Here is a 14,195-nt window from a genome sequence, read left to right as displayed (position 1 = left end):
TGTTTGATGAATTGAACATGATGCTAAAGACAAAGGTTGTCTTTGAAACATCTTTTCCCTTAATTTTACATTATCGTTATTGAGTAATGCAAATTAATAACATTGTCCAAAATCATGGACAAGCCTAGAGAGAGGGTACCCCATTAAATCCTATTCGAGCAAACAACTAGGAATATGGTCTCTCATTTGGGTAGAACGATCTGATTGAAGCAATTGATGGCATTTTAGTTTAGAGAACAAAACTCACTGAAGCACTATTATGAGAGCACAAACCTAAAGACATGAAATGAAAGCCCTCTTGTTTTGTATCCAGAAATGTTAAAACACCCTCCAAATCATTATTTGTAAAAATGCCAAAGCATATAACACTTTCCTTCTTCTTTAGAGTGAAAATCATAAAAGTTGTATCCCTCATTAGTGGACAATTCCCTCCCCTCTTTGATTGGTTCCATTTTTTTCTTATAAAATTGAATGTCTCCTTAAATAAAGGCTTGTTTTAACCAAGTTAACCAAATTGAATGAAGACAATCTTTATCTCTCAATTTTCTTGTGTAATTGAAATTACAAATGAGTTGGTTAAACTAGGAAGTACATTTAAAGAAAGAGAATAGAGTGACAGAAGAGACCACGTGGTTTGTAGTTAAGGAAGGGTTATTTGGACATGTGAAACCCTCATTTAAATGCCCCCCATAAGCTACATAAACCATTAGAGAACTATTGAGTCCACCATGACAAGTAGCATGATGCTCACGTTAATATATATTTTTCATTATCTTACGAGGAGACACTGACATGGCCCGTGGACCACATTTGCTCCATTTATTCAATGTTGTATGGCCCATCGGAATGTGACCCCACCCATTCTCGATGTTCCTCTGTCTTTCTCCATTATCACCTTCAAAAAACAAAATCCCTTAACTAATAATTCATATAGGACTATGTTATTTGTATTTTGTACCATCAAAGGTAAGACAACTATTTTTCACAACAAATTAATTTTTCCTAAATTTCTATCTTTTATACATATATATATATATACATACAACAATTAAACTTTTATCCCACGGATCACTATATATATATTGAAAGAATAATTTTCACACAAATCATAAAGACAATATTTGTCTCACATGGATTGTAAAAGTAAACTAATTAAAAATATTGATTTAGTAAGTAAATTGAAATGATTTAGTTTTCATAATTAGGATTATACGGACTAACAATGTGTTGGTCTAGTAGTATAAGACTTTACTAGATCTCAAAGATGATAAAAAAGTCAATATTCGATTACTATGAGTGACACTTGTTAGGAGAGATAGTTACACACCCTGAAAGAAATTAGTTAATTACTCAAATGGTGATGAATATTTTTTATAGTAACAAAAAAGATTCAGGAGCATGGACTTGTTATGTGCGTTGAAGCAGCTGCTGACATTTTGTAATTCTACCTTATCAGCTTATCTGAATGTGCTCTAATTCTATGTCTTGGGTGTGTAGGCTAATTGTAATTTGGGTTGGGGTTTACTTCTTCTGTTCTTAATTATGATTGGGTTTAGGACCCTTGTGCTTGTTTAATAATATTTTTGCTTGTCTAAAAATACTGATTATCGGGGTGAAGAAAATTGTTCAGTAATTCAGCATACATCTAACCCATTATTAGCACATCAAACTCAACGAAATTATTGTTATTATACTTTTCAAACCGTTTATTTAGTGGTATAAGGATATTATAAGATCTCTCAAATAAATTAAAATATCAATGATTTAGATTTATCTAAACGATACTTATTACGAAAAGTATCCTCACACACTCCAAAAATTATTAATAAGATTGGAAGATAACCTCCATTACACACCAAAAAATACTACATATCCTTGGCTCAAATTAATATTTCCAAGTGGCATAGATTTTAAGCAAGTAAGCTAGAGAATTGGCAAAATATCTAAAGTTTGGTTCTCTGGCTATTGACATGAATAGAATTAATAAGGTGTTAGAATTTGTGTTAGAATGTAGAGCGAACATTCCTTTTAAATTGATAATTTTTATAAATAAGATAGAAGTCAAAAAAATATTATATTGGTTATCAAACTGATTAAAATACTGTATGGCCACATGTCCTCATTCATGTCCCACTTGATATATCAAGTCAATTACAAAGCTCAATTCATTTAAAAAGAAAAATTATAAAAATCGAAATTAATATTTTAATAATATTTTATGAAGTTTGATTGGTTCGGGACAAAGATACAGGAAAATTATGGGACAAATGATTATTGTCCATGATGTATGATAGTATAATGATTCACTAATTAAACTATATATCATTTAAGTTACATATTATAATAAATATTAAAACTATAAATATAAAATTGATTATTTATAATTATTGAATTGGTACCATGACTAACCATTTTACAAATATCTACTAATGTTCAATGTTTGAATTCATAATATGTTGTTTTATAAATATAAAAAAAAATCATATTTAAACTGACTTTGATTGATTTGTTTGAATTCATAATATGTTATTTTATAAATATAAAAAATCATATTTAAACTGACTTTGATTTATTTTTTTACTTTTAACTAGTTTAATTGTATCTGTGATATGACTCACATATGCTAGTTTAATTATACTGTAGAGTATTTATAACCATGTGTAAAACGCATGTATATGTAAGTTGCTAGGTAAGGTTAGAATAAATGGGGTGGTCCAAAGGTACCATGGTCATCATCACGAAGTTTTTTTTTAATTCTTATGTTATCATATAGAAAAAACTTATTTTTTTTTTGCATTTCTTATATTATTGTTTTTTGCTAGCAATAAAATCTTTATTAATCAAGAGATAAAAAAATTTGGAGAACAAATAATATTTCTATCCTTACCTTCCCTAGAATTAACAAAGAGAAATACAATTTGAAGGCTACCCAACCACTCTGCAAATGAAAAAGAGAAGAAATGAAAACGATCATTGAGAAAGCTATAAGAATGCAAGAAAATAAGGTTCATCACCTTATCAAGATGAAACCTTTTGTTGTCAAAAATAACTTTGTTCTAAATGTACCAAAATAGTCCAAATTGTTACAAATCAGTGAATACCCACAATTGTTGATTTTTGTTTTCCAACCTTATAAAGTTTTCATGGGTTGCAAAAAGAGAATTGACTTCATTATGAATAATAGAAGAAAACTCAAATCTAGAGTAAAATCTTTGCCAAATAAGATATGAAAAACAAATGACTTGCAGATTCTTCCACCTCACTACAAAGAAGTATATTGATCATTTAGTCAACATCTATGAGTAAGATTCACTTTAAATGGTATTTCATTCAAGGTAATTTTCCATACTAAGCATCTCATTTTTGTTAGAATATTACACAACCAAAATCTTTTAAAAAAGACAAGTTCATTGCTCCCTTCCACCTTTTCTAGAGTTTGATAAACGTTTTTCACCATGTATTGTCCAGTTATTTGTTATGTTTAACAATAATTTAATTGATATTTAACGTAGGGCAGTGGTGTTTATACATGATTGAAGAGGTGTTTTTAGAAGATAAAGAGCTTATTTCAGCTTATATATAAAAAGGTTGAGAAAATGGTATATAATATTTCTATACTTTTTATATTATTTTAATGAACATATTATAAATAAACTATTTGTTTACCAAATATAGTGATAATCAATAATATATTAGTATAGTAGTATAAAGTTTTGCTAAATTCTCGTTACTACCAAATGTTAAAGGTTTGATTTTAAAAAATGTTGGAAAGAACAATCACATACTCTTGTGCAAGAGGCATGTTTTATATAATACATTTATCTATAATATTTTTGCTATAGCTACTTTATACTAGGAGAAAAATCTCCATCAACTTGAAAGAGTGAGGCTTACACCAAATAATAGTTTAATGTATCTATATTATATATTTATACTATTATACTATATATTTATAATTTATAATATGTATAAAGGGAAAACATGGTGTAACTTTTATCATGGTGTAATTTTCCTGTTTTGCCCTTAATATTATTTCATTTTTACAAAAAAAATAATATAATCTTAAATAATCACCACTAATACATTAATCAACCATATATCTCACCTTAAATTGAACATTATCATAAACACAAAAATAAAATATATAAAAATTTAATATGCAGTATCATGCAATATTCACTACCAGGCACGAAGTGCCTGTACACTAGACATGGCAAAACAGACCGCTCGACCCGTTTAGTCTATGCCTGCAAATGTCCACAATAATTTAAGCGGGTTAGGCATGCTCATATTGACTTAATGGACAAAATTCAATGTCCTATCCGTTTTAAAACAGACTAACGAGCTTGCGGACAGCCCGCAGACATTGTTGAATAATTAAAAAAATTAAAAAATTCATATAATAAATAAAATAAAGTAGTTGAAGATAAAAAATTAACAAAAACTTTGATATTTTATATAAAGTTAATCAAATCACATTATATTGCAATTTTTAGGGATTAAAAATTACATTACATAATAATTTATTTGAAATTTTCTTAATTTTTTCTTAAATATTGTTTGTGGGTCGCCCGCATTGCCCAATGAAAATGCCCATGAGCTTGGCGGACAAAACAGGCAGGGTGAAACAGGCAAATGGCCAAATTTTGCATGCACTGCCCGCAAAAAAATGCGGGCTATGTGGGCGGCCGGCAGGCAATGCCCATTTTGTCATCTCTACTGTACACACTAATATATATAAAGGGAAAATATGGTGTAACTATAGTTGTGTAATTTTATTTTCCTATTTTGCCCTTAAACTTTTTAATTTAAAAAAAAAACCATATAATCATATGTAAGCACCACCAACGTATTAACCACCTCTCTCAACAAAACATTATAATTTAAAATATCCACAATAAAAATATAATATAGTATACTCAATGCAAAAAATTATAATTCTCAATAATAAAATATATAAAATTTGAATAATTAATATTATAAGAGTATGAATCTGGGCTTGCAAGCACGAAGTGTCTAATAATAATAATAATAATAATAATAATAATAATAATAATGACATTCCAGTGTGAAGAGTGAGGCTTATACTATTCTAAAAAACTAACCGAAAGACTTACTTTTATTTAAAAATTAATTATGATTGAAAATAAATATGAATGATATATTGATGATATAAAAAATTCTTATAAAATGTTAAAAAAATTAAAATGAGAAGAAGAAGAAACGAAGTTGATATATGAAAGTCAGTAGGTAATATTTGTGAAGTGAACGACGAGGGTCATAAAGAAGGGTCCTAGTCAGACATAATTCCCTCAGTATTGTCTTATTATTATTATTATAGTCACGCAGGTCATTTTGTGAGGAACTATCGACACATTAGCACGAAGTCAGTGTGGCCTATACAGTATGTACGTTAAAGGGTATTTATTATCATTAAATGGAGATTTAACCAATCTTGTCTCTCAGATAAATATTGTTTGAATCAAATTTTATGTTCCAATCAAACAGAAACTGAAGTTTAAATCAGAGGTTCGAATTTGATAAGTATATATTAATAGCGTAAGTATTTTTATATTGCCAGAAAATTATCCATCATTTATCTATTAAATCAATATTGACTCTAAATAATAAATGATGTGTTAATAGCATAAAAAACTTAACACTGTCAACGCATAGATTTGATAGTCATTTTGAAATAACTACAGATGGACCACTACCTCTTGGGGATAATTATTTGCAACATCTGTTCAAATCAAATAAGACAAACCCCAATTACACTTTGCAACGCTCCTCTTTCCTAATGGGGACTCGTGCAGCCCATCTTGAAAGCGAATGCGTCCTAGGCCCACTTTCGACTTATCATTGTCTAGGATCTCCTATATTTACTGAATTTTCTGTTTCTCCAGTTCATATTTTCATTTATGATTTAAGCTATTGTAATATCTATACATTGTTAATATAAATATATATATTATTCATCATTTTAATCATGATAATTAAATCGATAAATTATATATTTTAAGCAATGAAATTGGTACATGTTTGAGGGACACTAAGTAGGTCAAATAATATTTTCTCCATCATCATGGCCATACCCTTATTCTCTAATCTCCGCCACCTTTCAATTCCCAATTAATACAATTCTGAGTTATTAAATACGTAAAGTTGATGTTTAAGATAAAATTGTAAATACCACTAAATAAATAGCATGATATTGTTTTAACTAGGTCTCAAATTTGGGAATCATGATATAAATACCACTAAATAAGAACTTTGTTTTTTACTTAGCCACCACACCACAGTAGATCTAGTCTATGAAATTGTATCTCCTAATGTATTTTGAATGGAAATCACAGTTAAACATTGAGACACTCCTTACACACTCTCCGTCTCATTAAGTTTTTCAGAGAAGAATCAATAAGTTATATATAATTATTTACACATATTTAACCTCTCATCCAACGATAATGATAAAGCTTAGTCCAACGATCAACAATGAATTCAATTTTAAGAGAAGCCAGCCATAAGTTTACTCTTGTATTATATGTGACCTCTCTTCACTAGTGTAGTGTAAACATGTAAACATGTATGAGATAAAAACTTACTAACTTGAGGTGATAAAATTACTATCCTGAGTTGAAAAACAATAAGAAATAAATTACAACACTATTTCAATGTGTAATATTTGGAACATCGCAGAATCGCAGGAAAGTAAAAATCAACAAAACAGCATTTTTGCATTTATGTCTATCACTGCTATAGTGCCTAGTGCTATATTCTTTCTCCAATCTTCACACACCTTTGCGCGTTCTTTTTGATACCTGAGGAAAATGTAATTCAAGAGTCATATATAGTCAACATAAAAAACAGAATACCTAAAATCACAACACTATAGAATTTATGATTTATCTTTGGATTAATGCAAGATTATATATTTGTAACATTTTTTCACACAATAATCTGGTGGTGGGAACTAGGCACAGCTAATTATAGCGCCCTGGTCTTTTTTGGCCTTGAATCATTCAGCAAATGCACCTCTAAACCTAATATAATATTATATGTACCTTTAAGTCATTTAATTTATTTTTGTTATTGCTAATTTTGCCAAACAGAATTCAGGGGGCTATACAGAAAAAATCTCAACCTTTCAATTTGACTCAACAGCTTTCAACTATTATTGTCAGAATGTATTGGCGTGCAAAAGGTTGATTTATATACAATGTTAAAATGACATGCCAACTCGCACTTGCTACTGTGCCGAGTCATTGCACATCAAAGGATTACATGACCTAGTTGAAAAAATGATATAGTATATCTCAATACCATTTATAACAATTTGTTCACGTTCTTCTAGAGGCAAGTGTAAAACAGGACAATCTTTTGTTTCTTAAGCAAAGGGGCTAACATTAGTACCAAAAGCAAGAAAATTTAAGCCTATTCCGAAGGGGCTAGCCCTGAGCCTGAAGAAAGAAAATTGTCAGCCTTTAGAAGCCCTAGGTTAGGTATAGAAAACACAATAAGTTAGTTAGACATTTATATAATTCTTCAATCTTCACTAATAAAAAGGTTCTTTTTTTATTGTTTAAACTCATTATGTTAAAAATTTATACATATTATTTATTCAGCATATATATAATATGTTTAAATATAATTTGCCTTTTAATTGGAACCTATAATTCATGTCACTATCCTACGACCTTAACCCCTTCAAGGGTTGAAACCGGATATTGAGAATCTTGCTTAAATCTTACCCCACTCCCCTTATTTCTGTTATGCCCTGCTGTTTAAGATGTGTGAATTGGCATATTATGAATGAGGAAATATCCGTGAGAAAAAGTAAGTTAATCATACCGAGGAAGAGATGGCCTTCAAAGGGTCGCCTTCTTTTCTAGTTTTTCTCTTGGGTCCCCGGTGGCGATGATTATTATTTCCCATTGCATCCCTTGCAAGCTTAACCATTTGCTTTGCCTCTTTTGTTGTTTTATCTAATAGGTAGTCAGGAACACCACGTAGGTGCGTAGGAGGGGCATTCTTGCTCAAAAGCTTGTCATGCTTCAATAGATCTGCTCAAATATAATTTCATGTTACCTTATATAGGATACTTTTGAGAAATTGATTTTGGTCTTTTATGTAGAACCTCACAAATTAGTATGCAGTTAAAAGAGAAAATAAGTAACATCCTTACTTTCAACATAAAAAATGAAAATAAAAATGCTAAGACTACAATTAGAAGATAGGATTACCTAGTTCCCTTGGTTTAGATTCAAAATGAGCCTTCAACCTAGCATAGAAAAACACAGGCATGAAGAAATGGAATCAAAATGGAAATTGCAGTTTCAAGCAGACCATGTTAGATATCAGCACTCACTTTTCAGAGTTCAAAATTTCATTCCTCAAATCCTGGGCTCGTGATTCTCGGACAGCAAGTTTGGTTACGCTCTTTGCCACATCCTGCAAAAGAAAAAAATCTAACCATCATTATTAATTGCAAATAATGTCCAATATAAAGTGGGATAGATGATAATTGATTAAAATATACTTGGACATTGCACATCAATGTAAATCAGAGAAAATGCTCACAAATACCCAAAAATAACAGATAAAAAGGACAAAATATGCTCTACATAATCTTCATTTAAAAGAAGAAATAAAAACAACCAAAAGATGTGTAAGATGCTTGTCAATAATCTAAACTTTACCTTAGACACAAAAAAGAAGTTCCTAATTATACTTGCTTGTCCAAAAACTAGAAAATGCTTGTAAAAAATTGGACGCATTGTTTTTGGTCAAATATAATCTCAAGATGCTTTATAATGCTAGTGAAAAAATTAGAAACATCTTTTTTTTGTCACAAACTTTCATAATAAAAATACCAACACATGTAAGATGAAATAATTTCATTTGCATTTCTTGATGAGTTAAAAATACTATAGCAATTTTACTTCAAGGGTAAAGATATTGATAAATCACCTCAGCCCTATACCGTAAGGATTCAACCAGATTCTTGGTGAGCAGGGGAAACTCAGCAATGGTGTTTGAGCCGTTGTTCTCATCATCCCCAACAAAAGATCTTATTTCTTCTAAAGTATCCATCTCATCTGGAGAAACCTACCAAGACACAGAAAGACTTAATGACAAAGCATTTTGTAGGTTAGAGCCACATTGGATATCAGCAGTATACCCAGTTGAACAAGACGGACTAAGAACAAATATAATAAAATAATATATTTTACAATTTCCTCAGGAAAATAGGGAGCATTGTCACACAAACTCACCAGAGAGATTGAAGCACCAGAATTGTATGCTCTTCCTGTACGTCCAATTCGATGTACATATCCTGCAACACTTTGAGGCATTTCAAAGTTTACCACCTGTTTATTAAACAAAAGATAGCTTAAACTAAATTATATCAGTGAAAAGGGAATTATCTCAATGAAACAACAATATAAACAGATGAAATTTATCAGTGTATACAATTCTTACTAAAATGATATGCAAGGCAACAAATTCAAATATGAATATTAGAGAAAGACACAGATTCACAAAAGGATATAAAAGAGCGCATTCATACCGTGTATACATTTTTAAAGTCAATTCCTCTTACTACTCCAAATTCAGAATCTAATTTGTGCTTAGCATATTTTCTAGACTTCCTTGATCCACCATTATTTTCCTTAGTTGCTTCATCCTTCTCCTTTGACTGGCTAATATCAGCTGCAATTAGATAATCGAATAGGCCAGCATTGAATTCCTGGAAAAACCAGATTTATCAAAAGCATTTGAGAAAACATAGATCAATAAATAATAACGATAATCCATTTATAAGGAAAACTTAAACTTTGTAGCTGGAAATAAAACAGTATTGAATACCTCAAGAATATGGAGACGAGAATTCTGCGGCAACTCAGCATTCAAAACAGCAGACTTGATCCCAAACTAGACAGGTATAGGAGGGGGAAATGAGATAGGAAGAGACAATGCAATAAGGCAATCCAACTTCAAGTATAAATGCTAAGATTGGAACATTGGAAGCAGACTTGTATAAGAAAAGTATTGAGATAGGAGACAACTTTTCTCAGGATATTTACAAGATATTCAAAGTTGATCAGAAAATTAATGATTAATCCAAAACATTATGAGCAGTCATATCAAGTGGAACATAAAATTCAGAGTATATAGAAAAGGGTTTACTATATTAATTAATAATTACTATCCGTTAAACTATTACTGAATAAAATACAGCATTCAAAAACAAATTCAGATATAAGTGCTAGCCATGATTTATGACATCACATTGACATGTATAAAGTACCATGTAAGATCAGGTAAATTTACTCAACGTATAAAACGAACTGTCAATACCTTTTCCAGAAACAGTTTCAATCTGAAACTCGTGTCTATGGTATTAGTGAATATCAAAACTTTCTTTTGGACCAACTCCAGTTTCAAGACAGAAAGGATGTAAAGCAACTTATCACGCTCAGCACATGGGATCTGAGACAATATTCAGAGAAAACAGATAAAAGGACTGGCTCAGCACAAATAACGTTGAATCAAAAATCAACAGGCAAGGATGCAATAAGTATATTGTCATAACCCTGGTGTCTGATTATAAGAAATACAGAAAATGTCCCCTAATTTCAGTAAAATGGTGAACAGTTTTGAGGGTAAGCACCTTCCTATGGCCAAAGGCACGATATCTCTCTACAAATGACAAGATTTCTCCCTCTCCTCCTATTATCTCAGCCCCCAACTAACTAACTACCACACTAACAAACAGAACTAACTACCACAATTAGCAAACATCTAACAAGTATTCCAATCGACTAACCTATTACAAAGGGGCCTAACCCGAAGCCAAAGAACAACTGCCGGATAGAAAACAGTGATATCATTGCCACCATTTCTGAAGTTTGCATATTAGCACAACCTCTGAAATAAGAGGAAACGGTGACGCAAATAACCATAACTGCAAACGAACTTTGAACAAAACACTAGGGCAAAAGAACCTGTAATTTCTGTTGTCCCAGCTATGACATCCCTCAGTCATTTTGTCAAGCATACATATGCGCAATTCCAGTTCACCACAGTTGCATCTGTTGGAACCAAAACATTATACCCTTCAACATTGGCCCAAATTATGGATTGACCATCTCTTGCTCCCTCCTGTATCCAGAATTATTGTTGCACAATCTAATTCCTCTACCCAATCCAATTGCATCAACCCTGATCATAGTTCTTATGGCCATTTGTACTGAGTCTTCAAATGCTGGAATCCCTGAATTATTGCTGATAAAAAATAAACCCAAGAAGGAGCTTGTGCGCATAACTCCCATTACTGAAACCACCATAGGTGTTGGCCCTCCATAGCCACCATCATTATGTGGACCTTTTCTTGATCAATTACCTTTTTCCAATCAAAGTATTGTTCTACCCTACTGACCCTGTCATATACATCTTCCCCAAAAGCAGAGGAATCATCAAGTTCCCCCATATCTCCACTCTTGCCCGAGTCTTGGTTCGAGCTAGTTCGATAACCATTACTTCCGCTGAGATTGTGCAAGAGGTTCTACATCAAGCCATGTCAGCACGGTCTCACACTTGTGCTCCAAGTACTCCAATGTTGTTTCCATTATTACGTGTACCGTGTAAACAGCAAAGAATGAGTGCTTTTTTATTACAAAAAATAGGGCAAATCTCCCCTAATTAAAGTAAAATCTTGCATAACTCCAAATGACCAAAAGCCCCGGTTCTCGTATTTATACGCAACATGTCTTATACCTCTAAGTATCCCTGCCCCCAACTAACTAATAACCACACTAACAAACAAAACTAACTCCCACACTAATAAAACACCTAACAAGTTTTCCAATAAACTAAGGGGATTACCATACATATCTATTAAAAATTAATATAAACATAATAATGCCTAAAATAAATGCTGCAAAAATGAAAACTCTCAACTCTTGAGCACCTCTAGGGGAGGAACATGATAGATCCATAACAAATATCAATATGCAACAGTTTAAACTGGTTAAAAGCTTAACAACTGTTTTTTTTATGAACATTGGATCAGATGATGTTCAAAGTTAAAATCCTTCTCCCCCCGAATCAAACCTTTACTAACGGTTCAAATCATATTATTAGTATCAATTATACAACTCAAATCCTAAATGTATAAATATATAGATGATATTTTTTAAGGATGGAATAAGAAATGAACTTAACCAGAATAAAATCCATAATATCCAGAAGACCAGGGCAGAAAAGGCTATTGTCCATAGCATGCTTACCCAGAACTGCTCAACATTTTTAGGGATGATGTCATCCTTATGGTTTCCCACTTCAGGCAAAGTCAAAATGAAGGGGTTGTGTAGAATCAGCTTCTTCAGTTTATCAACATCAGCACTGAGAAAGATAACAGGACATTAGAGCAAAATCAATACAATTGAAGATCGCTTCCAAAAATGGTAATGCACATGATAGAATATGAGATTAATTCTAAAATATCGTGGAATAGTCAATGATTGTAAACCGTAAAACACTTGAGTAAAACATTACATTACAGATATCACATATCATTAATACTAGGCATGTGATCTTCAAAAGTGCCAGAAAGATCACTGGCTCTGTTTTCACTTTTCAATTACATGTTATTATTTGACATACAGGAACAACATGCTGACAAGCAAGCACAAAAATAATAAGAACAATAACCAAGCCTTGGTCCCACTAGGAGGGGTCGCCTACATGAACCGAATGACGACATAATGTTTTATCATATATCATGTCCATTTAAAAAGCATTGATCTCAAGAGAATGAACATGTAACATTATGATTATATCATAAAGCATCTGAGTGACACAAGTATGATAATGGGATGAAACACCGAAAATGACACACCTTGATGTTGCTGACATAAGAAGACACTGACAACTTCTGGGAATATGGGGTGTAAAAGCTTTTATATCATTCTCATATCCATATGATAATAGAAGATCGGCCTGAAAGCATATGAATATCAATCATCTGATACTTGAATCAGCATTAACAAAACAAAAATTAACAACATATGAATATTGCAAATTAGTCTAGTAGATAGTAGTTCAGACTTGCAAAATGCAAATACAGTGTGAATGTCATTCATGAAGGGGGGAAATGATAGTTGAACTATAGATGAACATCTAAGAATAAATGTAGATGCTAAACAACAATGAGCTATATCAGATTTGACCTCATCGAGGACTAGAGTTTCAAGTGAACTATTAATGGATGCCCCTTGAAGTACTCCACTAGACAAGCACTTTTGTACACAAGTAGGTGTGGAGATCAAAACATCCGGTGGTCCAGTGAGTGCTGCCCGCTGCAAAACCAATTTTAGCAGCAAAATTGAGTTATTCACTAATAGTTACAGATACACACATAATTTCCATTAAGATGGTAATAACAATGAAATGAATAAAAATGAGGACATAACCAACCAAGTCAGAATGCAACATATTGCTATTCAATTGCACAACTTTCAATTGAACTCTGCACAACTCAAGGATTGATGAGACCTCATTGTATACCTGAAATTATTACATATGATAAAAAAAAAGTTCATTTATTTATCCAACACTCCAAAGGGGGCACAATAGAAATTAAATTGAAACAAGTTAAAAAGTAAACAAACACCTGTTGACACAATTCGCGAGTAGGGACAAGAATAAAAGCATTGGGTGCTAGCTTCTTCCTGTCAGTATTATTAGTAAACAATTTCTGAAGCAACGGAAGAAGATAAGCAAAGGTCTTTCCAGAACCCGTTTTAGCTCGAGCGACCACATCTTTACCTTCCTGAAAAAGGTTAACCCCAAAAAATATAAAAACCTAACTACTCCACTTAGACAGTAATATCCTTTTTGTTATGAAGAAAATAGAGAAAGAATTTAATGATACCAATATGAGTGGAATTGCGACGCGCTGAATCGGAGTGGATTTATCGATTCCTTTCTTAAGAAGGGCACGAACAAGACGAGCATCTAGTCCAAGGTCTTCGAAACTTTGGTCCTCCGACTCTTCAAATTCGTATTCCTTTACGGTTTCTTTGGAAACGTTTTCGTTTGTTTCCGCCATTACTCACCACTGCCGCCGCTCTTTCTGTTTGCAGGGTTTAAGATGGGTTTGGACTTTTTATTCTCACAACCTTTGCTAT

At 31.9% G+C, this 14,195-nt stretch overlaps 1 protein-coding gene across 1 annotated transcript; it reads right to left on the bottom strand.

Annotated features, from left to right (window-relative positions):
* LOC109331845 (DEAD-box ATP-dependent RNA helicase 16) lies at nucleotides 6,593-14,195 on the bottom strand. The gene is made up of 15 exons (XM_019566602.1): nucleotides 13,940-14,195; nucleotides 13,679-13,837; nucleotides 13,483-13,572; nucleotides 13,236-13,364; nucleotides 12,905-13,005; nucleotides 12,294-12,408; nucleotides 10,363-10,494; nucleotides 9,871-9,936; nucleotides 9,572-9,751; nucleotides 9,276-9,371; nucleotides 8,971-9,108; nucleotides 8,369-8,451; nucleotides 8,244-8,281; nucleotides 7,852-8,063; nucleotides 6,593-6,821 (listed from the first exon to the last, which is right to left on the bottom strand). The coding sequence occupies exons 1-15, from the start codon at nucleotides 14,114-14,116 to the stop codon at nucleotides 6,792-6,794; spliced, it is 1,746 nt and encodes a 581-aa protein (XP_019422147.1). The 5' UTR covers nucleotides 14,117-14,195; the 3' UTR covers nucleotides 6,593-6,791.

This window comes from Lupinus angustifolius, chromosome LG17 (genome assembly GCF_001865875.1).
Source record: "Lupinus angustifolius cultivar Tanjil chromosome LG17, LupAngTanjil_v1.0, whole genome shotgun sequence".
NCBI lineage: Eukaryota > Viridiplantae > Streptophyta > Magnoliopsida > Fabales > Fabaceae > Lupinus > Lupinus angustifolius.
This window is presented reverse-complemented; position numbering and strand designations above follow the sequence as displayed.

Coding starts and splice junctions, on each gene's coding strand:
- LOC109331845 (XM_019566602.1), bottom strand. CDS start 14,116: ATGGCGGAAACAAACGAAAACGTTTCCAAAGAAACCGTAAAGGAATAC. Junction 13,365..13,482: donor ATATGTTGCATTCTGACTTG/GTTGGTTATGTC, acceptor TTGGTTTTGCAG/CGGGCAGCACTCACTGGACC. Junction 8,282..8,368: donor GAAATTTTGAACTCTGAAAA/GTGAGTGCTGAT, acceptor TTTCTATGCTAG/GTTGAAGGCTCATTTTGAAT.